The 25,639-nt window shown below is 44.4% G+C and overlaps 1 protein-coding gene across 1 annotated transcript in view; it reads right to left on the bottom strand.

Annotated features, from left to right (window-relative positions):
- CERK (ceramide kinase) overlaps positions 1 to 16,576 on the bottom strand; it is a 117,274-nt gene extending 100,698 nt beyond the window's left edge. The window contains exon 1 of the mRNA XM_089684800.1: positions 16,266 to 16,576. Coding sequence (XP_089540926.1) covers positions 16,266 to 16,422 — 157 coding nt within the window. The 5' untranslated portion in view covers positions 16,423 to 16,576. The remainder of the gene's footprint in view (positions 1 to 16,265) is intronic.
- Positions 16,577 to 25,639: the final 9,063 nt, after the last annotated feature.

Genomic DNA, 25,639 nt, shown 5'->3' with positions numbered 1-25,639 from the left:
CTTTACACCACTGCATCTGACACTTTGCATTGCACTTGGTGATGTAAGGCTTGGATGCAGCTGCTCGGTCATGGAAACCCATTCTATGAAGCTCTGTATGCACTGTTGTGCTAATCTGAAGGCAACAAGAAGTTTGGAGATCTTTAGTTATTGACTCTGCAAACATTTGACGACTTCTGCACACTGTGCACTTTAGCACGCACTTACCTTGCTGTCATTTTACATGGCCCACCACTTCGTGCCTGAGTTGCTGTTGTTCCCAGTTGCTTCCACTTTGTTATAATACCACTATCAGTTTACCGTAGAATATTTAGTAGCAATGAAATCTCATGGATGGACTTATTGCACAGGTGGCAACTGTGACGGGAGTGACTTTTGGGGGTGGGGGGACCTCTGTATCATCTCCCCAAATTCTTATGTTTAAGTGACCCTGTGCCTGTTAGGGTGCAGGGTGTGTAAATGTGAATGTCCCAGTCTTGTGTATAGTGTGTGTTCCTTTGTTCTCGGCCACATGGCTGTCCATTGTTTGTATGCCATGTGCTTCATCCCATTGTTCTGTGTCTTGGTTGGATGGGGAGGGGTGATGAGGTGTTTCCTGCAGCCTCCCACTGATGGGGCGGGCTGATGATGTGTTTCCTGTCCCTGGTTGTCTTTCCCCGCCCACTGTATAAAACATGTTGTTTGTGTACAATAAAGAGAGTTGGCTTCCTGTATTAAGAAGAGCTGGGTGTTGTCTATTTCCTGAGGGATTTCAAGTGTGTGTTCCGTGGATGGTGTTCGGACAGGGGAAGGTGCGGTATAACGGAATATACCCAAGTGCGGTCGGGTACTGGTTCCGTTACATTGAGTTGCTGTTGTTCCCAGTTGCTTCCACTTTGTTATGATACCACTATCAGTTTACCGTAGAATATTTAGTAGCAATGAAATTTCATGGATGGACTTATTGCACAGGTGGCAACCTATCACATTACCACGCTTTAATTCACTGAGCTCCTGAGAGCGACCCATTCTTTCATAAACTGTTTGTAGAAGCAGTCTGCATGCCTAGGTGCTTGATTTTTTACACCTGTTGCCATGGAGGCGATTGGAATACCCAAATCCAATGATTTGGAGGGGTGTCCCAATACGTTTGGCAATATAGTGTACATTATATATACACACACACATATATATATATATACACACATATATACACACACACACACACACACACATACACACACCCTGTATATAATTCTGATTAAATTACTTTTATGGAAAACAGCAACAGTTCTCCTTTAAATACCATAGCATGTAAAAATTGGCACATCTCTTTCTAAAGCTAGCCATACACGGATTAAAATTTGGAAGGGTAAGGCTTCATGTACACTAAAGCTCCCTTGGATGCCAAGCTCTCCTGGCCGCTGAAAAATGCAAAATGTGTCAAAAGCACGTGTAACTGCGGTACCACATTTAGCACTTGGGCCTTTATTTATTTCACTGGCCAGAGTACTTGCCATTGAAATTAATAAATGCCCAAGCTCTAAGATCCGCTAGCACTTAGACATGTTTTTTGCCCAAACCATTCCTCTCCTGAAAGCAATTTTTCTGTGTTCAGGAGAGGGACATTTAACTGCCCCTAAATGCTGCTGTTGCTAAACTCTGGTAAAAGCCTATGTGTGCATGGACTCATAGGCTTTTATTGAGTTGAGTTTAGGGGCTTTGGCAAAAACAAAAAAAAGCCAAAAGCTCCTAAACATGCATCAGTGTACATGAGGCCTTAGCAGGGATTAGCTGAATTTAAGCGTGTGGCCATTCTCTCTTGACGGAAGTGGATTGTTTGTTCAAACTGGAAAATTGTCCATGATCAGCGACTGCAGCTTCTGCAACAATGTGTTCTGAAAGCAGCAGGTTTCAGCATACAATGACTCGGCAGAGGGGGATTCTTCCGTCCACCACATTTATATGAAGGGAGGAAATCTGTTTTTTTTTTCCTTTTAGCCCGCTGTGTGTGTCCAGCTTTAATCATATGGAAAACAATCAGATCAAAAAGATATAATTACACAGAGTGTTTGTTTTAACAGATGACTACAAGTATTAGCCAGCTGAAAAAAAAAAAAAAAAAAAAAGAAGATTGCATAATCCACCTTTTGACATACAACTCAACAATAAAACACAAGCAGTAAAGTGGGCTGTAAATCGGCAAATGGTGCTGCAAGATAAAGCCAATTGTGTGAAATCTCACCCAGAACAAAGCACCAGCTTTAAAAACCTAGGAGACAGTACCTCATTCACATGGGTGTAAAAAGTTAATGCTCAAAATATGCTGGATTTTTTTCCTGCCCAAACTTGGCAGAAAAAATTGCCTCTAAAACTGGCCACACATGGATTGAAATTCCATGTATGGGCAGGCTGATTGGATCGACTTGATCAAATATTTCACATGTGATTACTGCCGGCTATAGCCGCTAGCTGTAATCGTGTTCTGCTGGCCAGGAAGGCTCCCAGCACCCCCCCGACAGAACACAATAGCACGGTGGAAGGAAAAAAATAAATGGTCTGCCTAAAGCTGGCAGTACACGTGTAGATTTTTGGATGAGAATATTCGGATGAAAAGTCGTACGAAAATTCTTTGAACATTCGGTGAATGGACAAATGTCGTTTGAAAATGGTCTTTTGCTTTTAACATTCGAGTTTAAAACGAATGTAATTTCTGAACAATAACCACATATACTGGCCAAAAATTTGTTTGTTAGAGAAAATTTTTCCTTCCTGCCACTTCAAATTTCCTGTCACTGCGGTCGAAAACAAACATCGATTTGGACCCACTAACGAAAATTCTTGCCCGAAAATCCATACGTGTATGGCCAGCTTAAGGGTGTACGTTTATAAGCTTATGGCGTTGGAACATAGATTCAAATGGTCAGAATATTTATTCTGGTCATTGGAGTACATTTACGCGTGTGTTTATGCACATAAGGTATTCTCAAAAGCTTCACTCAGAACTCACCTTTGGTGGACCAAAAACCACGTACTGCTGCCTGGACCCCAGTCAGCCCACACTGCTCTATTGTCCCCCACCCCACGTCCTTGGCTGGCACCTCTCTGGAGTCTCCCCCATCCCTTCCCGGGCACATGTGGAACACAGCTGAACAGCTCCAGGAAGGCCAGCCCCCTTGAAAGCAACGCAGCCCCCCCAGAGCCCATGGAGCGGAGGACGCAACCTCCCACACTGACCGCCCCATCCACACCACAGACCCCATCAATTCTGCCTTCAAATGCGGCACTAGTCCCTACCAGAGGACCGGAGTCACCAGGGCCACCAAGTCCCACCACCTGTGCAATAGCAGACAGCCCGACCTCCAGCACAGTGCCAACCCCCTTCAACCAACTACAACAACCAGGCGGACCAGGCTGCCCCCCACCTGTCCTGTTGTACACCACTTGTGACACTGCCCATCTGTCCCACTCCTGTGACACTGTCCCCCACCTATCCTGCTGCCCAATTTGTGTGTTGCTGCCCCCTCCTGTGATGCTGCCTGCCCCCCCATCTATTCCACTGCCCCCTTCCTGTGATGCTGCCCCACTCCTGTGACGCTGCCCCTCGCCTGTCCCTCTGCCTCCTCCCATGACAATTCCCCCTCCTGTCCTGATTCCCCCCTCCTGTCTCGCTGGCCCCCATTGATTTTGCTGCCCCCCTTCCTTCTGTCCTGCTGCTCCCCTCCTGTGACACTGCCACCCCCTCCCCTCCTGGCGCCTAACTTTTTTTAGCTGGCTCCTAGATTCAAAGCAAATTTGTCAAGCCCTGCTGTAATCACCTGGTGAGTATGGCCACATAGGCTAACATACAGCTGCATTTACAAATAAACGCTAAACACCTGAAGGGGTACTTGAAAAATACATCATCATTAAAGTGTTACTAAACTCAAAAACTAAAAAGCATTACATTTCAGCTTAACAATTTTTAGACATGGTGGCTGCATTAGCACACCCCCCCCCCCCCCCATTTACTTTCACCTAGTTAAGGCAGCCAGTAAGTCTGTTATTTTTCAACCTTGTGTATTTGGCGTGGAAAACGTGACATGTTCCGGCTCCTGCCTCCTCTCCCCCCAGTCACCTCCTTCCTGTAGCTAGCGAGCGGGGGATTCTCCCCTGCACCTGCTGTCAGAATTTAAAAACAGTACGGCTCCGCCCACACGGCCGCGTCATTCATTCACAGAGTTCTGTGAATGAATGGACTACAAGTCCCATCAGCTGCAGCGGCTGATAGCTTGTAGTTCTCGATGAACTACGAGGATGCTGGAGAGAGCTCTCGTAGCTTATTGATTTACTGGTTTTACTGGGTGCAGTGAAAAAAAAAATAATAAATGCTCAATTTTAACTGCAAAAAGATGTGCATTTACTAATTTTATTTATAAAAGGTGAACTTCGCCTTTAACAGAAGATTGCAAGGGGCCAAAAATCGATGCATTTCATCAGCGCACCACAAAACAAAAATGCTATTATTAATATTCAAATGCAAACTCACCCATCTATCCAAGCATTATTTTGCTGAGAAATCACTTTGAAAAACACTCCCTAGCATTTCTGGTTGTGGCCATTTTGAGCATGGGCAGATGATTCATATAGCATTTATTTCCTAGAATCCATCTGCCCTAACCTCAGGCATGCAGGCAGAAGGTTGTGCTTAGCTGAGAGAGCACCTCCTACCCTCCTGAAGACTCCTGAGATGTATGACATTTGCCTAGGCATGGAAACCAGGAAGTAATTAAAGAAATGTAAAAAAAAAAAAATGTAAACAAGTAAACATGATATACTTTTCTATCTATTTACTAATGCTAGCAGCATAGGGCTTGAAAATAGTCAATGTTGACAGAGAGTGAAGTTGCACTGTAATCACTCCCCCCTATAATGGTCATTAAACAGCACCCAATATGGTTCAGTTCTCAGGCTTTCAAGGTGCAGTAACCAGGGGGGGCTCCGGCCCCTCTGTCAGTGCAGGATGTGGTCAGCACAGAGAGGTCGGCTGGTGCTGTAATCTTGGGCTGGTGGCAATATCAGGCTCTTAAAAAAAAAAAAAAAAAAAATCCCATTCCACAGAGATAGAACCCATTCTGGGGCATTAAGGCTACTTTCACTGCTCCATTTAAAAAATGCGGTTAAAGAGCAAATGCATTTTTACTGCATTTTTCCGCATTTCCAGGGCATTTTGCACCGGTGAAAAAGGACATGCGACTCAAAAAAAGAGACGGCAAGTGCATTTTTGGTGCGCTTTTTTACTTTTTTTTAATGACAAAAACAGAAAGAAAACTGATCAGCGTGAAAGCAGCCTTACTGGAGGATGGGTGGGGGGGCTGCAGTACAGGACTACCAACCTGCAGCTAAAGCTTAGCACATCAGTGCCTGTTGTGGTGACAGTATAGTAATGAGACAGTGAGGTAGCAACATAGAAGATAATGTGACTGTACTCATTAGCTCAGTCTCTCTCATACGTCAGCAGGACTTAGCTCCGTCTGTCTCCTGCCACCCTGGCTGTCTATACAGTCACGTTAGCGGCTACATATTCACACATTGCCAGCCTCAACTAACAATAGCTACAGCAATATTTCAACGAATCTGTCACCGGAGTATTTCTAGTCACCAAGGGGATCGGGAATTGTCCAGACCAGCTCTATTTATATGAACAAACAGAAATTAGGGAAGTCATACAACATGCAGTGAATAGTTGACAGCATTTCTGATAAAGAATCTTTCTGGACAGTTGACTTCCAAATAAACTGAGCACCATATTTATGGCTTACTATATCCTACCAAGCATTGAGGTAGCCAGGTGCAGCAGCTGTCTGAACACAACAGCGACAGTGGAGACTGCTCCATCTATGCTGTTTAGCATTGATTAACTGATTAGAATTCTCTTGTTCAGCTCACAGACGGCTGTCCCTTACTGCAGGTAAGAGCTAGGTGTGTGTGGATACATGCAACAGTGTTTTTCAGCTAGTCTCTGATTTGTACAGGCTGAGCAGTCACTGCTGTTTCCATACATCTTTGATCCCAGCCGCAGGAATCTGCTGTATGCACATAATCTCTTGAAGGAGGCCTGAGGCTAAAAATATATTATGCAATCTGATTGTACAATCTCCTTTAGATCAGTCATTAACTATATAGTATAAGGACCTGCATGATTTGATACCTTTAACAGGATTTGTTTAGGTTTATCATATTACATACTTGTGGTAAAGTTACAAAAGTTTGGTGTATGGCCATATTAACACTTCCTATCAAAGCTGCTTCTCTATGGACACATTCCATTGAGTGAGCACTCTTCCCCAGACAGGAAGTGTGTTACTAGCAGGATAATCTGCCAAGAGTAAAGAAAAAGCCAGAAAAATAAAAAAACAAATGCAGCCACCACATCTAAGGACAGGTAATTAAATTTGTATTCTTTGATTTAGTAACACTAACCGCTTCATGATGGAAGGTAAAACTAATTCTAACGCCTGAACACAACTTTTGCAACTTTGGCATGTGTTAGTAAAACTGTACATATCACAACTACTAGTGTATCCAGGTAGATTATACCTTTTTTCCCAGACAAATTATGCCTTCATTTGGTGGTAATGGTTATTGTCTGATTTTTTTTTATTTTTAAAGTGTTACTAAACTCAAGACTCTGCATTCACTGCATATCTGGTCTCCCACAGTATACAGAACATGGGAGTGCAATTATTTTAGTAAATAGAAACTGCTAAATACCTTTTCTCATCAGCAGTTTTGTGTCTTTTATCAGTGTCTAGCCGAGAACTAGTTAAAGCTTGCAGGAGGAAATTTCTGTTCTAAAAAGGATGCAAAACCCCTGACCTCTGTCTGGACAGCACTGATTGGCTCTGTGCTGATCACATGCACTCTCCCAAGAAAGAAAAGAAAAAAAAACCCTCTCTAGCAATACACACTAAATTCAGCAGGTGCAGAATGGCTATGTTCAGTCTCTCTTATCAGGAGATAAGACATGGACATTTAAACAAGAGGAGGAGCAGTGAAATCAGACAGCCTTTTTACATAATGCAGAAGATTAACCTCTTAGGTCCCACAGTGAGTACAACAAGCATGCCTTAGTGCACATACAGACTGATTTTACTGCTGTGGGTTTAACACTTTAACGGACTCCCGCCCGCCATATAAGGAAATGATGGATGGGCGGTGGTTCTCTCGTATTGACCTCCTCCCACTCTAACTGCGCGTGCACGCCCCAGTGGTGCATCACAGCAATCGGTGGTGCGCTGTGTCCCTGGGACACAGCAGATCACCGATCATCAGAAAGTGCCAATGACTTCGACTGTCATGTGATCAGCTGTGTCCAATCACAGCTGATAGCATGTACATAAGGAAATGCTGGTAATCAGCATTCCTCAGAGGGGACATCTACACTGATCATTAGGGCACTGATGATCAGTGCCCTGATGAGCAGTGTAGCCCCATCAGTGCCACCTGTCAGTGCCCATCAATGCCACATAGTGCACATCAATGCCACATATCAGTGCCCATCTGAGTTGCTTTTCAGTACCGCCTATGAGTGCTGCCAATCAGTGCCACCTATCAGTGTAATATATGAGTACTGCCTTTCAGTGCCCATCAGTGATGTCTGTCAATGCCCACCAGTGATGCCTGTCAATGCCCTCCAGTGCCACCTACCAGTGCCTCCTCATCAGTGCCACCTACCAGTGCCCATCAGTGCTGCCTCATTAGCGCACATTAGTGAAGGAGAAAAATTACTCATTTACAAAATAAATCAACAAACTAGGAAAAAAAACTTTTTTTTTTTTTTTTTTTTTTTAAATTATCGTTTTTGGTTTGTTTAGAAAAAATAAAAAACCCAGTGGTGATTAAATACTATCAAAAGAAAGCTTGATTTGTGTGAAAAAAAAATTATAAAAATTTCATATGGGTACCGTGTTGCATGACCGCGCAATTGTTATTCAAAGCCTGGACATGAAAGGGTGAAAGTGCCCGGTAGACAAGTGGTTAAGAAAAACTGCCACAAACCGGTTAAAAATATTTTTTTTAAATGTAGATGTATATTTTTTGCTACCATAACACACCACCAATAGCACACATTTTGCTTTTTTTTACCCTACCCAAAACACACTGACACTGATATTAACTTTTAAAAAATGTTTTTTTTAATCCTACCTAAAATAAACTGACTCTGACCCTAAAGCCCTGGACACACAGGCTGAATATCAAGTGGTATCAGCCAGTTCAATAGACACCAGCCGGTTGACATTCGACCTGTGTGTACAGCAGCCAGTCCAGCTTCTGTTGAAGGGGCATGCCTAAAAAAGGTCTGCATATCGGCATCTGACCGACTGGCATTTTCTTGGGGAGAAGGGGGAGTCCCCTTGTCAGAACACAATAGCTCAGCGGGGAGATCGCTGTACTAACATCAGATTGTTAGTACAGGATCTCCACCCGAGCTCTTCAGTTTGTTTCATTCAGCCGCTGAGTTGAACAGGAAAAAATATATATATAGGATAGCGTGTACTAGGTTTGACCCTGACCTAGCCATTTTATCTTTATTTCAATACTATTTTACTGACTTCTTTGTTTGCAATTTTCCTGTCTAGCAAGGAGAAAAAGATACAATGGGGTTGATCTACTGAAACTGGAGTTTGCAAAATCTGGTACAGCTCTGCATAGAAACCTATCAGCTTCCAGGTTTATTTTTGTCAAAGCTTAATTGAACAAGTTGAAGTTATTTTGGTAATACATGGTTAGAAAATCGTTCAAAAAAAGCATTTGATGAGCTTGATTGTTTGACTTTCAAGGTGTTAGCGGGCTAACTTCGATTATTGAAATGTAAAGTTTAATTGCAAAAAAAGAAAAAAAAAAAAAAAAACAACTGCTATGTCGGATTTTTTGACCCAAACCAATTAATTTTTTAAACCTTAGTAGTGGAATCGACCGAAAAATTGTTAAAATGTAATGGAAGAACAAGCAGAAAAAAATAAAGATCTTTCTTTTAAATACAGTGGGTAAGTGGGAGGGTTCACAAACGTAAAAAAAATCTTTACATCATTTCTGCCAAGCGATGAAAAATGTACTGTTTTGTTGTTAATATGTCGACAATTGGGTGAAATACAATGATGGCGTTATTGCATGCATGTTGAACAGATTTCTCATAAATCTGACCATTTTTTAAAGTAATTTTGTAACAATATTTGGCCAGCATTAGAAGAATTGGCTACCATGCACAGCTGAACCAGATACTGCACTCTCCAGTTTTAGTAAATCAACCCCAATGTATCTTTTTCTCCATTCAAGAGGGGAAAACACAGGGGTATGCTGTACAGTGACGAATCACTGCGATAGCTAATCAGAGGCTCTCACAGCAATCAGGTGATCAGGAACCAGGCCTCCCAGTTGCCAATCGGTAGTACGAGATCCAGAACTCTTAGGCCCCATGTACACGGGACACTTCTGAACAATAGAAACTGACTGCTGGAAAACGTAGGTTAAAAAACATCTGTTTAGCCGCATTTGCACAATGCGTTTATGTGCGTTTTTTAAAGATAAGCACAGGAGAACCCCCCAAATGCCCAGAATGCACTGAAAAGTGGTACATTATTAACCATTTCAGGCTGTTTCAAAGAAATACAGAGAGTAGAAGCAGAGAGAGCAGTATGTGTTGAAATTAGCTTAGGTGTGAGTTGCTCATTAACATTTCTTTTGTTTCCAAGGGTGGGAAGGTGTCTGCTGGAGTGAGTCATTAAAGCCACCTTGCAGGGGGTATTCATGAGGAATTTGATGTGTGAATGGTCATTAACATATCTTTTGTTTCCAAGGGTGGGAGAGGTCTGAGGTGTGAATTGGTCATCACAATGTGTGACAAGCTTGGTTGGAACATCCTGTGTTCAGTGTTTTGTCCATCTGAGTACCTTGAAAATGCTTTGCATGTATTCTTCATGATGAAAAAAGGCTCTGGACAGCATGGGGAACTGGAAGAATTAATAAAAAATTTCAAAGGCAAACGCTTAAGCGTGATTTGCCGCATTTACAAGCGTTTTACGTTTGAAACGCTGATAAAATCAACTGCAGAATGCATGTTTTCTGTGTTCAAAAAAACGACTGTAAACTCAAATGCCTGTAAATGACTGTAAACGAAGATGTGTACATGGACACATAGGAAAACATTGGGGAGAGTTCAGGGGCTGCTGAAAAAAACGCTGAACAGCTCCTAAACGTGAGTTTATCAGCTGCAGTGTACATGAGCCTTCAGTGAGAGCTTGGCCTCTGTGCTGGGAGTGCACTGTGCAGCACGATTCCAGCACAAACACAAGTATGTATACATGCAGCCCCATGGAGGAAGACCCAATAAAGTGAGGACACAGATTGTATGTGTACAATCGTCACGAAGGGTTTAAAGTAGTTCAAAGCCCAATTTCTCAAATCTCATACCATTTTTAATGTATTAATGTAATCCCAAGGCACAATCTCAAGTCTTTTTAAATACAGCTTTCTTGACCGTGATTCTGCCATGAAGGTCCTTACTCAGGCATGTTTATTTGTGAGTTGGCAACACTGTCCTGTCATTCATTTGTTTTACTGCGCTATCACCCTGGCACATTTCCAGTAGAGACTACTACCACCCGTTCCAGCATTTTCTGCCATTGTCACCATCAGAAGCTGGTCAAGAGCAATGATATGCAGCTGCATCTGGAATGCATGGGCAAAGACATGAAGTGGCTGTAAAAAAAATCCAGGAGATCAGCAAACCAGAGAAGCTAAGCAGGAAAGGTGAAAACTAAATCAATAAAAAAACATGGCCACTGTTAATGACACTCAGCATATCAACCGGTTATGGTTTAGATATACTTTCCACAGCAGTTTTCCACTTTTGAAGTTAAATTCCCACTATATGGTAACTCCTTGGCACCTATGGTACGCAAATATGCAGCCTCTTGGCGGCTGGTCCTTGATGCCAAAAGGCCACATATTTACGTACCCACTGTAAACAAACGTGCTGAGAGCGTGCCCCGCGCACTCCCCACACATTCACCAGTGCCTCACAGAAAGGTCCTGATAGCTACTTCCAATCAGGAGCTTTCCGATCATGTGACCGCTGTGACAGCCAATCACTGCAGTCACATGGCCCTAAACCTCACCCCACCTCTCGGTGTCACAGACCACGTAAAGGGCCAGGAGGCCCCGGCTCCAAGGAATTAACTATGTACTTCAATTCACACAGTATATCTAAAAATGTTCTTAAAATATCTTACTTTTCAAGTTTCTTTGGAGTAGATTAATACATAGGACACTATAGGCAACTTAAAGTGCTTTGAAAGGATGGCAATGTAAAGATAGGATAGCAAAGTAGGGACAATTATTTTTACATACAATGTACTACCCAAGCCTTGAGATTTTTACCCATTTTTCAGGGCAGAAAGTGTACACATCTAGTTTACAACTGATAATGAGATCAGTCAACACAGCACAGACTCATGGTAAACATAACTCCCTAGTTTCCTTCTTAATCTCTTGTCGACCATGTAGTGCATATGTGTAGCGGCAGGGTGGGTGGGCATTAAAGCCCACAAACTGCACATATGCCTCCATGGGGGCTGTGATTTCTGTGTGGAGAGCGTGGTCCCAGCATAGTGAACAAGCTGTCACAGTCGGCTCTGTTAACGATTAGGAGCTAACAGGATGGGCTCCTGAATGCAAGACCACTGTGCCAGTCAATTGCAGTGATCATGTGATTGGGAAGTCCGTCCTGCCTCCTCCATCAAGTTTTGAAATGTTGGCAACAGGTATTCATAAGTCATGGTGAATGGCTGCTTACCTAATCCACTCCAAATTCTAAGGCTAGGTTCACATGTTTCCAAAGACATGTTGCAGAATACATTTTGGCTTAAATTTATGAAGAAATTTGATTTTTACATATTTTTTTATTGGATATGTTTTATAGTAGAAAGTACAAAATATTGGGGGTTTTTTTCCCCAAAATTGGTCTTTTTTTTACTTATATAATAAAAAAAATAATCAAATACCACCAAAAGAAACCTCTATTTGTGTGAAAACAATGACAAATAGCACACAGCCCAGCTAGGGAGCGAGCGTGCACATTTGCCCCCGTAGCAAGTGGCATGCTATGGGGGAAGACACAGAACTGGAGCACAGGGCCCTGGCAGGGGACCACAGAAGAGGGGGAAAGGGGCTTCTCTCTGCAGAAACATTGCACAGAGCAGATAAATATATAGTTTTTGTTTTTAAATAAAAACAGTGAATGAGTTTCTAACCACTTTAAGCAGGTGTGTTGTCATGTTTCAATGTGCATTTCCTTTGTGTGATGACATGAGCTTGGATGCGTTCACAGTACAGCAGGTCAGGAACATGCTCAGGACCACACACATTTCCGACCTGCAGGTAACAGCACCTCTCTTTAGCAGACACATGGGACTGCCATTAATTCTTAATAGCACACCCAGGTACCTGCAAACGCATGCTCCAAACCACATGATGCTGCATGATTTAAAAAAAAAAAAAAAAAAAAAAAAAAAAAAAAGGGACTGGGCTTTCTTTCCCCACTTTTCCGCAGGTAGGGCAGCCCAATGAAATGAATAGGCTGCCTACACTCACAACCCAGGTCATAAATAATTAATTGGTTTATGTGAAACTTATAGCGTTCACAAACAATGGTATATATACTGTATTTTTTTTTAAATACTAGTAATGGTGGTAATGAGCGACCTATAGAGGGACTGTGATAGTATGGCGGGCAATCTGACACTAAGGGGTTTATTTACTAAAGCTGGAGAGTCCAAAATCAGACTCCCTTCTGCATAGAAACCAATCAGCTTCTAACCTCAGCTTGTTCAATGAAGCTTTGGCAATGAAACCTGGAAGCTGATTTGTTTCTATGCAGAAGGGAGTCTGATTTTGCACTCTCCAGCTTTAGTAAATAAACCCCTAACTGACACTTTATGAGAACTGGCTAATTTGCATCACCAGTGACACAAACAGTGAATGGTGATAATACTAAACTAATACTGCACAAGTGACACTGGCTGGAAGTGGGCTAACATCTAGGGGCAAAGGATTAACTGTGTGCCTAACAAGTGTAAAGTGTGCTGGATTTACTATACAATATGATTGTTTTCACTCCTTGCTTTGTAGGGAGAAAAAAAAAAAAAACAGCCACATCGCTGTAGTCTGTAGAAAGCCCTGTGTTGTTTGCCAACACAGGGCTCTCTTTTGTTATTTGCTCAGCTGACCAGCAGCTCCTGACCATAAATCATTGGCCGGTATCCACTGATCAGCTTGTGCTGTAGCAAATGACAGCACAGCCGAGGCGGCAGGCACGCCCCCTACCCAAAAAAGCTGGATCATGTGCATGTACATGATTCAGTGCATCAGGGCTGTTCTGCCGCAGTAAAACTGCGGTAAGCACTCCCTAAGTGGTTAAGGTGAAAAAAACCTTCTGAGTCTCAGAATCCCCTCTTATACTTACATGAGCCCAATCTCAATCCAGTGTTGTGCCCGAGAACAGCGTCTCTCTCCCCCTCCGCACAGTGTCAGCAGTGGGGGCCACTGGCTCCTGCTGTAGTCAATCAAATCTTGTGACGAGGGAACGATGGGAGGGGGTCTGAGCCACGCAGTCTGTGTCTATAGATGCAGAAAGGGTGGCTTGCGATTGGGATCAAGCATGCACAAGTGCCCTCATAGGAGCATCATTGGTAGGGGACCACAGAAGAGGATCGAGGCTGCTCTGTACAAAACCATTACATGTTTATTATTAAAAAAAAAAAAAAAAGGGGGGGGGTTTACAATCAATTTAAAGTGTTACTAAACCCATGACCCTGCATTCACTATATCAGGTCTCCCACAGTACACAGAACATGGAAATGCAATTATTTTAGTAAATATGAACTGCTAAATACCTTTTCTCATCAGCAGTTAGAGCAGTCTTGTGGCTTCTCTCAGTGTCTGGCTGAGCACTGGTTAAGGTGGTTGTAAAGACTCAAGGCTTTTTACTTTCATGCATTCAATGCATGAAGAGAAAAAAAAAATTCTATCTGCAGCACCCCACCCTCTCTCGATCCAGCGACATGCACTGGAGTCTCAGCATTCCCGTGACTCCCTCTCCTCATTGGCTCCCAACGCTGTCAATCACAGCCAGTGAGCCAATGAGAAGAGAGGGGGCGGGTTGAGCCATGGCTGTGTGTGTGTATGGACACACGGAACAGCAGCTGGGGAGTGCACATGCTCAGGTGCACCCATAGTAAGCTGGTTGCTGCGGGGGCACCCAACAGGAGGCAGGAGCCAGGAGTGCCAGCAGTGGACCCAAGAAGAGGAGGATGCACACGGCAGGTAAGCACAGACATGTTATTTTTTTAATTAAGCCTTTAATTCTCTCATGATTGTCTTATGATGCTGCAGGACCCCTGACCCTCTGTCTGGACAGTGCTGATTGGCCCTGTGCTGATCACATGCACTCTCCCAAGGAAAAAAAGAAAACTCTTTAGCAATACAGTACACACTAAACTGAGCACGTGCAGAGTGACTCCTAGAGCTCTGTACTATCAGCAGTTGGATTGGGAACAGTAGAAGGGGAGGATCAGAGAACACAGGATCAAACAGCCTTTTTACACAATGCAGAGGATTAACCCCATAGGTTCCACAGTGAGTATAACAAGCATATGTTTGTAACACTAAGGCCATGTTCACACTGGCATTGAAAGCAAGTGTTTGAGGGATGTTCTCAACGCTCCTTGAATGCCTAGGCAAATGATACTATGGGCAGCACAGAGTGCTGTTCATATTATCAAAACATGAAGCGTTAGCGTCGCTTCAAACTTGAAGCCTCATGTCAAGCCAGAAGTTTAAAGCCTTTCAATTCCTCCTATTCAGATCTATGGTGACACTCCTCAAACTTACTGGCAGGCATTTGGGAGGCATTTGTGTGCGGTCGTGTTAATAACATGACAGTTTTAGTTTGTGGTGTGGTTTTAACACTTGTCAAATGCTTAGAAAACACTTCAAAATTCCACATAGGAGGTTTGGGGAGAGCTTTTAACGCTTGTAAAAAGCTGATGTGATACCCATACTGAACCTCATTAACGCCTGTCTAATGTCCATACTAAAGCTATAGGAGGGTTTGGGAAGAGTGAGAAATGTAGTCAAGTGGGAACATGCCCTGAGATAAAAAACACAGCCTTAGAACCACTTCAGTGCTAAAAAAGTGCCCTGTAGACCAGCCTCTCTTAACCAGGGTTCCCAAGCACCCCGGGGTGCCTTGATGTTTCTTCATGGGTGCCTTGGCAAAATGTCTACAAACTGCCCAAAACTTGTTTACAAGCCAGCGGGTGGAACAAACCTGCCTTTTAGTTACAAAAAGCCATAGGTTTTTATTGTGCACCATTACGACCTTCTAACCGCCAGCGTCCTGACAACCAATGACATCATCAGTTGATAAGGAGGATGTCAGCTGCCTGCACAGCATCCTAGTTTCCCCCTCCCCTGCCCCTCTCCATCAGTGCTGGGGTCACATTAGCTCAGTGATGGAGAAAAACTGAGGGAGAGGAGAAACACTGGAAAACTAGTCAGTACCAGTCTGCAAAAGTGTATTTGCTTTAGAAGAATAAATCACCTCCAATGTTGGGTGTCCTTCATGTGTGGATGTTGCTGCATTATAGAAAACAAGTAGAATAGTTTTTCACATTTTAAAATGGGGTGTCTCAAGACTGTCCATAATTATAAAGGGTGCCTTGACTGAAAAAGGGTGAGAAACACTGGTCTGGGGACACGCGCACACCGGTCTGGGGACACGCACACACCGGTCTGGGGACACGCGCACACCGGTCTGGGGACACGCGCACACTGGTCTGGGGACACGCGCACACCGGTCTGGGGACACGCGCACACCGGTCTGGGGACACGCGCACACCGGTCTGGGGACACGCGCACACTGGTCTGGGGACACGCACACACTGGTCTGGGGACAGGCACACACTGGTCTGGATGGCCCATAATGAGGAGTCAGGGATATACAGTAACGATCACACACAGCACTGCTGACTATACAGATGACAAGTGTAAAGGAAACAAAGTAGACGGGGGAGGGGAATGATCCAATGTCAGCACATCAGCTGAGGACAGTTCTGTTATCACAGTGCAGAGTGGAGGAGACAACAATGGGGCCCACACAGCTGTCTGCCCCGAGTACACAATACAGCGCCTGCCCGGCTATGTCCACCCCACACACACCATACACAGGCCCCCACACGGCTCACCAGCTCTGCTCCGCTCTCTGGCCGACCTCCGCGGCCTGACTTCCCTCCAGGAGAGCAGCCCGACTGCTGGGTCCAGGGTCACCTCACAGCTGTGACTTCTCACGGCCAGCACGGAGCACAGCACCGGAGGAGGAGAGGCCGGCTTGTCGGTCTCCATCGTGCCACAGCCCCGCCGCCGGTAATGTCATACCCCGCCGGTGCCCGGACCTCCTCCGCACATCACTCACATGGCCCCCCCTTCGCTCAGCTAGCGGTCCACCACAGCCATTGTCTATTCGGGCAGCTTCGGAAACCCCGCCCACCGCGTCACCACGTATGGAAATGAGCCAAGGAGGAGGCCGAGCGACCGGCGGGGCTCAGTGTGGAGGGAGGCGGAGAGGGCACAGTGATGGCAGCAATGTCAGGGGAATAACAGGAGTCACTCACAGACAAGCCGCCCTCACCTGAGAGTTCTCCTGGGTGCAGCCTGAGGAGGGAATGGTTCTCCTCAGCTACTTGTGTCCTGAGAGGATGTCTGTCCACAGTGTCAGCATTGGTGGCCATGAAGAAAGTTTGGAGATAAAGTATCATTTATTTGTTTTAGTTTTGGATATAGCTGAGAGGAAATAAAACATCTGTCAGTATTTATCGCCGTGTACCAATGAGGCAGAGTCACTATTTGTCTCTTTACCAACCGAGGGACAGAACATGGGTTGTCACTAGGACAGGAGGAGAAGGAAGGTTGCTTCGGGGACAACCAGGGATTCCCTTACTTCCTGTTTTGGCTATTGAGCAGGAAGTGAAATGAAATCTCCGTTAAGGAAAGCTTCCATCAGGAAGGGAAGGGAAATCTCCCATCAGGAAGGGAAAGCTCCCATCAGGAAGTGATGGGAAATTTCCCATCAGGAAAGGAAAGCTCTCATCAGGAAGGGAAGGGAAATCTCCGATCAGGAAGGGAAGGGAAAGCTTCCATCAGGAAGGGAAATCTCCCATCAGGAAAGGAAAGCTCCCATCAGGAAGGGAAGGGAAATCTCCCATCACGAAAGGAAAGCTCCCATCAGGAAGGGAAGAGAAAGCTCCCATCAGGAAGGGAAGGGAAAGCTCCCATCAGGAAGGGAAGGGAAAGCTCCCATCAGGAAGGGAAGGGAAAGCTCCCATCAGGAAGGGAAGGGAAAGCTCCCATCAGGAAGGGAAAGCTCCCATCAGGAAGGGAAGGGAAATCTCCCATCACGAAAGGAAAGCTCCCATCAGGAAGGGAAGGGAAAGCTCCCATCAGGAAGGGAAGGGAAAGCTCCCATCAGGAAGGGAAGGGAAAGCTCCCATCAGGAAGGGAAAGGTCCCATCAGGGCAAAAAAATAACCCTCTCCTATTAGTTCTATGTTAAAGCGGAGGTCCAGTCATAATTAAAAAAAAAAAAAGACAGCAGCTACAAAAACTGTACAAATACGGACTCTCAGCTGTCTCTCGATCTAGCAGTGTCCTCACACAGGTTAACCGACCATCCTGTCTTCTTGGCACCGGTATCTTCAGTGTGGGCACCCGGATGTGACAGCTTGCGGCTTCACAGCCCGGTGCCCACTGCACATACTTGAGCAGGGCGGCTGTTAGAAACGGGGCCCATACAGTCAACCTGACGGCCCCTCCCTAAGACAAAAGTTTAATGTGCTTCAGTTATGAATGAGCACAGTGAGTGATCAGGACTGATCACTTATTGCGCTCATTCAGGAAAGAAATGGACTGGTAATTATGACATGTTTATCAGACCCTTCCCCCACTCTTCATCCTGAAGGATCCTATTGTGTGCTTGCAGCTGTTGGTAAGAATGAGAGGAAGGAAGCCGGCAGCACTGTGGGAGTACACAAAGGGGCCTGGGCAGCAGGGGAAAATGTAGCATGCACAGGGAAGGTAATGTGCATGGTGGGGGGGCAATTACATGAACAGATCCCCTGTATGGCTCTCTCTGCAGCAGCTGAAAGCCAGCGGGAGGAAGAGGAGAAGAAGCCAGCTGCTGCAGAAGGAGCTATACAGGGTTTCAGTAATTGCCCCCCCTGCCGTGCTGATCACCCTGCCTGCTCACATCCAATTCACCCAGCTGCCTGGGCCCCCTCTGCTGGCCTGGCCCCCATACAGGAGGACTGGTGGTAACCCCTTATCCACAGTCCTGTGCACGAGTAGCACTGCACTTTGTGAATGGTCCCATAGTCTTCTGGGACCTGTCGTGTCCCAGAAGACTACAGAGAGGGAGGGGGACAACTTCCACTTCCGATCGCCTAGGCCAGGGGTTTTCAGACTTCCAAAGGGCCAGTTTACTATTCTTCAGACTTTAGAGGGGCCGGACTGTGGGCATTGGAAGTAGAAAATGCACTGACATCAGTGGGAGTAAACAATGCCCCATCTTTGATGTCTGTGAGAGGTACTGAGCCCCCTCGTTGGTATCATTAGTTGGGAAGAATCATGCCCCATCATTGGTATAATTGGGAGGAATTGTGCCCCATCATTGGTGTCATTGGGAGGAACTGTGCCCCATCATTAATGTCATTGAGAGGAATTGTGCCCCTTCATTGGTTTCAGTGGAGGGAATAATGCCCCATGGTTGGTGTCTGAGGATGAAATATTTCCCCAAGGGCCAGATAATAGCTAGTAAAGGGCACATCTGGCCTCAGGGCCACAGTTTGGAGACCACTGGCCTAGGCAATCACAGCGGAAATGGGAGCAGGTAATTGTCAAATTCGGGTACCCCCTTCACCCCACTCCCCAAAGGTGACAATCCTAACAGGGATCGGGGGACAAAGCCTTAAAGTGGACCTTCCCATTTTGGGTGGAGCTCCACATTAAATATACAGTGATCAGCCATCATTTATAACCACCCACCTAGAATTCAGTAGATCCTCCAATTACCACCATAACAGTCCTGAGCCATGAAAACATGGATGTCACTAAATCTCTGAAGGTATGCGGCGGTATCTGGCACAAACCACCAGTAGCAGATCCTTTAAGTTGTGAGATGAAGCCTCCATAGAGAAGACTTGTTTTTCCAGCACATCCCACAGATGTGTAATTGGATTGAGATCTGGATAATATGGAGACCAAGTCAGCGCCTCCAGCTTGTTGTTGTGTTCCTCAAATTATCGTTGAACAAGGATTGCAGTGTGGCAGGGTGAATGATCCTGCTGAAACAGGCCACTGCCATCAGAGAAATCCTGCTTCCATGAAAGGGTGTACTTGGTCATCAACAACGTTTAGGTAGGTGGTACCTGTCAAGTAACATCCACATAAATGGCAGGACCCAATGTAATCGCAGCAGAACATTGTCACACTGCATCCACCAACTTCGGTTGAATAGGCACACTGGAAAAATCATATCAGTTAGCGGCTGCAGTTGCCAATCAGTGTGTTCTGACAGCAACAGAAGGCAATTTTTATTGGATAGAGTAGGGAAGTGTTAGATCAATTATAAAGGGATTTTTTAAAAATAATAAACCAATACTTCTGGCTCCCCCCTGCTGAGTGCCACATTGCAAACCATTTGCTATGGGAGCACTCGTGCAGGCTTGCTCCTGAGCCACCTCTGTGTGTCCATTGGCTCCTGCTGTTGCTTCTGAGTCAGTAGGATGGAGGGAGCAGTGATGTTACTCTCTTGCACATTGCTGGATCAAGATCAGGCTCCACTTTAAAGCGGAACTAAAGCTCTTTTGGCTGTACTTCTCCTGTGAATCACAGAACTGCAGTTCATTCTGCACTCCTCTGACCTGTTTTCAGCTGACAGCAAGCTAAAGTTCGTTGTTAGCTGACATCACTCTGCCGGTCCAGGCTGGGGGAAAGATCCCGACTTTAAAGTCAGGATCAGGGGCGGACTGACAACTCATGGGGCCCCCAGGCAATAGGGGATCATGGGGCCCCTGAGTCCTTGCCCAAACTCAAAGCACACCCAAAAATGCCTGTAAAAGGTATACCCAGGGCATTTCATGGGGCCCCCCTACTGACCCCAGGCCCTCGGGCAGAGCCCGAGTGCTCGAATGGTCAGTCCACACCTGGTCAGGATCCACCCCAGAGTCTGGAGCGGCACTTGGTTCAGCCTCTCAGTGATCCTCTAAGAGCCTAAGCCAGCCACTTCCTCCCCTCTCCAGTGAGCGCTGGGGAGGCAGAGCAGATAGCAGTGACTGATGGTCACTTCTCTCTGCTCAGAGTGGCTGTAAGAGCTCAGCGGTCATGTGATCGCTGAAATCACATACTTAGAGCTGGCAGGGGACAGATGCAGCATTGGACCAATGCCATATCCACCTAGGTAAGTATGAGTTTTTAAAAAAATAAAATCCCACACTTCTCTTTTAACAGTTTGGAAAAACAGTTACAGTACATTCCCGGCATGCCGAGAATGCTGTCACATTTACATTTACTACAACCAAACTGTCAAACCATCAAATGTCTAATATCATAACTGACCACATGTGTAGCACCATGGCAGTTGGAGATCAAACAGATGGCAGCTTCCTTGGCTGAAAAGGATAGGAGGGTTTAATTCTTCTTTAAGCTTTTATTGCTGCCTGAGCTTTCCTCCTCTCTTTGTCCTGGTGACCATTCTCACTGAGACAGAAAGTGAAGGGGACATCCAAAAATTATGAGCAAGTGGTGAGGGAAAATCCTGCAATAGAGGTACTTCTTTGTGCAATAGCTCTTTAATATGGGAATTTCATTCACTTTGCAGTGATTTCCTCTTATTTTCTGTTGTGTCTGCAGGATAGGTCTTCAGGAAACACAGGAAGGGTCTTCAGGAAAAAAATAGAGAGGCACACATAGAAACCAAATCAGTTCTTTGGTTTCTTCAGATTAGTTACTATGATTTTTTTTTTCTTTTGCTGCAGTTTTAATAAATCCTCAGACAGTACTAAAGAAGTATTAAAACATATGTAAACCTGCACCTTGTAAAAACAGCCTATTCAGTTTAAAACAGGAATGAAAGGCAAACCATTTGTGTATAGATATTAAAAACAGTGTAAATATGTTTTTTTTTAATTTTTTATAAGTGATCACATACACTCTAAGCTCCTTATGCAGCTGGGGAAGAGTAACAGCAGTACATTGAACGCCCCAGTCAATGGCTGTCCAGGGGGGGAGCATGTGAGCAGATTTTTGATCATTGGAGGAGAGCACACTGAGTTACCCAGCACAGCTAGAGAACTGACCACACTATCTTTTCCTGTCTAGTGTGGTCAATTTTTAATAGGAAAGCAGAGGGACTAGTAGCAACACCAGGGACTTCACACAAAGGAAGCAATACAAAGAGATACTTTTTCATACACGTACATAGTACAGCAGGTACATATTAGGAATATGAAATGTTTGGTTTATATACTCTTTAAACCTAAAAAACAAACATTTTTTCTACTGCATTAATTTTCTTTTTAGGCTTTCTTTCATCTATTTTCATCCTATGAACCAGCCAGCAAGTCCGTTGTTTTTCAAAAGCTCAAACTCTCCAGCAGAATGTATTAGTTACAGAGATGAAACACACCATTTAAAACTGGCAGGGGTGATTAAAATGAACAGCTTTTATTTATTTATGTAAAACCTTTATCCCCAAAGGAAAAAAATTTAACTGATTATAAAGTGTGAGCTGGAGTTTGGCTTCAATTTTTTAGTTTATTAAATCTGATTATTATTATTATTATACAGGATTTATATAGCACCAACAGTTTGCTCAGCTCTGTACATTATAAAGGGAGACAGTACACGAGACAGTACAGTAACAATACGATTCAATACACGAGGGGTTCGAGGGCCCTGCTCCTTTGAGCTTACAATCTAGGAATACATTTAACACTCCCCTCCCCTCAGACTGACAATGGTGCTGTCTACTGTCACCCCTGTGCTCATTCCTCCAGAGTTGTGTCTCACTAATATGGGAGGTGTGTTACTGGCCAGATTACCAGATGAAAGCTAAAGAAAAGAAAATGGATGCAAACACCACATCTCATGATTGGTAACCTGCAATAGACAGTATTATATATTTGATTTTGGGTTTAATACCGCTTTATTCTGCCGATCTTCATTTACTATGCATTAATAATAAAAACAAAACCGTGTCAATAATACAGTTCCAATAATAATGCAATTGTTTTTATACCTATTTGGGAATAAATATCTTACTAATAAATACTTGAAAAACATGTATATTAATAAAGCTTTTTTTCATGAAGATGTACAGTTAAACAAATAGTCCTTTGTAAGCAGATTTTTTTTTCCAGGATCTAAACCCCTGACATGACGGAAAGGTAAATATCGCCACGTCACATGTATAAGCTTTTTACAGAAAATACTTCAGGAAAAAGTAGAAGTAAACCATTTTGGTATATTGTACAAGTTACAAAGTTTCCATGTGTTTGATGTACAATAAAATGTTAATTAAACACACAGGAGTCACACATTATTAAGAAGTTTTGTCACCTGAATCTTTATTCCACTGGCAGAAATAATATTTTTAAGTGTGCGAAGTTCATATCCTATCCTAACCTACAGTATTGTTAACTCAAGCGAAACTAAACCCATCAATTTAACAGAAAAAAAAAAACAGTTACATTCCCAGCATGCCAGGATTGCTAACTGTCATATTTGCTTGTGTTCTTAACCCAACTGTCAAACCATCAAATGGCTGGAGTCATAACTGATCACATGTGCTGTTCCTTGGCAGTTGAAGATCAAACAGAGGCTAGGATGGCAGCTTCTTTGGCTGAAAACAATAGGGGGTTTGGTTCCACCTTAAACATAGTTTTTTTTCTTAGAGGATTATGCCATATTTGTTACAAGTGCACATTGCACAGTGCAGAACCAGATCTCAGTGATCAGCTGTAACCAGGGGCGGACTGACAACTTATGGGGCTCCCGGGCAATAGAGGATCATGGGGCCCCTGTGTCCTTGCCCAAACTCAAAAAAGCCTATGAAAAGGTACTAGGGGCATCTCATGGGGCCCCCTACTGACCCCGGGCCCTCGGGCAGTGCCCGAGTTTCTAAATGGTCAGTCCGCCCCTGGCTGTAACTAGCTTTTTCCATCACATCCAAGGCTACATGCACACAGAGAGTTTGGTCACCAGGAAAAATTAGCTGATAGTACTAAATGCCTCCTGCAATCAGCAGCATCTGTCAGAGAAGCCTGACAGATTAGTACAAGTAAAAGGACAGCATCACCACTGTTCACATGTAATAGTTCATCTGAGCAGTTACATGCAAATAGAGCCTCCTACTGAACCTGTAAGCAGATGGTATGCATCCAAGGTTGCTCTGGCCACACACAAACTAACCCCAGCTTGTATGCTGCCATTACACAAAGCATTGCTGCATCCAGAGGCAGCATTTATCTTCTTCTGAGGGCTGCTTCACACCAGATGCAGTCCAATGTGTTTCTATTCTGCATCAGAAACGCATTGACAGTGTTTACTATGGATTCCAAAGTTTACAAAAGTGCAGTGTGTTCCAGTGCAGTCAGCAAAAGTAGAACATGTTGCATTTTTTGATATATGGAATGCTGCAAAGTTCATTAAAAATCCTCTCAGCCGCCATATAAGAGAATGACGGATGGGCGGTGGTTCTCTTGTTCTTGGAGGACGTCATATGACGTCCTCCCACTCTAACCGCACATGCGCGCCCCCGGCGATTGGTGGTGCGCTGTGTCCCTGGGACACAGTCCCTAGCAGTCCCTAGCTGTCATGCTGACAGCTCGTGAGGAGAGGAGAGCTGGTAATCGGCATTCCTCAGAGGGGAAATGTACACTGATCATCAGGGCACTGATGATCAGTTCCCTGATGATCAGTGTAGCCCCAGTAGTGCCACCTGTCAGTGTCCATCAATGCTACCTGCCAGTGCCCATCAGTGCCACATCAATGCCACATATCAGTGCCTACCAGTGCATATCAATGCCACATATCAGTGCCCATCTGAGCTGCCAATCAGTGCCGCCTATCAGTGCTGCCAATCAGTGCTGCCTATCAGTGCCAGTCAGTGCCACCTATCGGTGCCCATCAGTGCTGCCTAACAGTACCAGTCAGTGCTGCCTAACAGTACCAGTCAGTGCCGCCTAACAGTACCAGTCAGTTCTGCCTATCAGTGCCATATATGAGTTCTGCCTTTCAGTGTCCATCAGTGATGCCTGTCAATGCCCATCAGTGCCACCTACTAGTGCTGCCTATCATTGCCCATCAGTGCAGCCTCAGCGCACATCAGTGAAGGAGAAAAATTACTTATTTACAAAATTTTATAACAGAAACTAAGAAAAAACTTTTTTCCCCAAAATTTTCAGTTGATTTTGGTTTGTTTAGCAAAAAATAAAAAAAACCAGAGGTGATTAAATACCACCATAAGAAAGCTCTATCTGTTTAAAAAAAATCATAAAAATTTCATATGGGTACAGTGTTGCATGACCGTGCAATTGTCATTCAAAGTGCGACAGCACTGAAAATTGGCCTGGGCAGGAAGGGGGTGAAAGTGCCCTGTAGGCAGGTAGTTAAAGGATAAATTCACCTACCTTTTAGACAAAAATAATAAATGCACATTTTTTGCAGGTAAAACAATTTCATTTATTATTCTTGTCTACAGAAGCCTGGAAAGCATTGCAGCAGTGATCAGTAGATCCCTGATCCCATGCAGGTCTCATGCAGACCTGTCAGAATAGCTTCAATGAACTACCACGGTGCTCCACATTGCTGTGGTTGTTCATTAAAAACTACAAACCAACAGCCGCTAAGGCAGTTGGGACTTGCAGTTCATTCATTCATGGAAGTCTGTGAATAAATAATGCAGCCACTATTTGACAGATAGTACAGGGAAAAGTCTTCCTGTACTATCTGTCGGGGAGCGCTGTGGCTATGGGAGCATGTTACATACAGTCTAAAAGCGGGTGGAACATGTAACATACTCCCAAAGGTGAACTTATCCTTTAATTAAGATGATGAAAAAAAGAGTCAAAAATGCACCTGAATCCATTAAAAACGCACATGCAGGAACACATCCGAAATGCAGAAATTGTGGTGTGAACCAGCCCTGAATGCAGCAAACTATCAGCACCCATGTCTAATTGCTTAAAGGATCTCTGAATCTCTATTGTTTTTTTTCCTTAATTTGGACAAGTTAAACATTTATAAGCAGCCTTACTTGAACTGCTAAATGACATATTCCTATTCAGGGTACTGTTTGTCCGTCAGCTTCTTAACACCCATGACTCACACCTGCCCAATCTATTCGGCTGTCAGACAGAGATTCCTGGCTTACTGATGAACAAAGGGAAGGAAATGTGTAAGAAAAAAAAAGTGTGAGGCTCCGACTATGATTCACATTCAGTCTGGTATGGATTTTAAGTAGGAACCACATGCAAAAAAACAAAAACCTTATCCTTGCATGCAGTCTG

This window comes from Staurois parvus, unplaced genomic scaffold (genome assembly GCF_062004578.1).
Source record: "Staurois parvus isolate SC_StPar_1 unplaced genomic scaffold, SC_StPar_1.0 ptg000019l, whole genome shotgun sequence".
Lineage (NCBI taxonomy): Eukaryota > Metazoa > Chordata > Amphibia > Anura > Ranidae > Staurois > Staurois parvus.
Note: the sequence above shows the minus strand (reverse complement) of the source record. Positions and strands in the feature narration are given on the sequence as shown.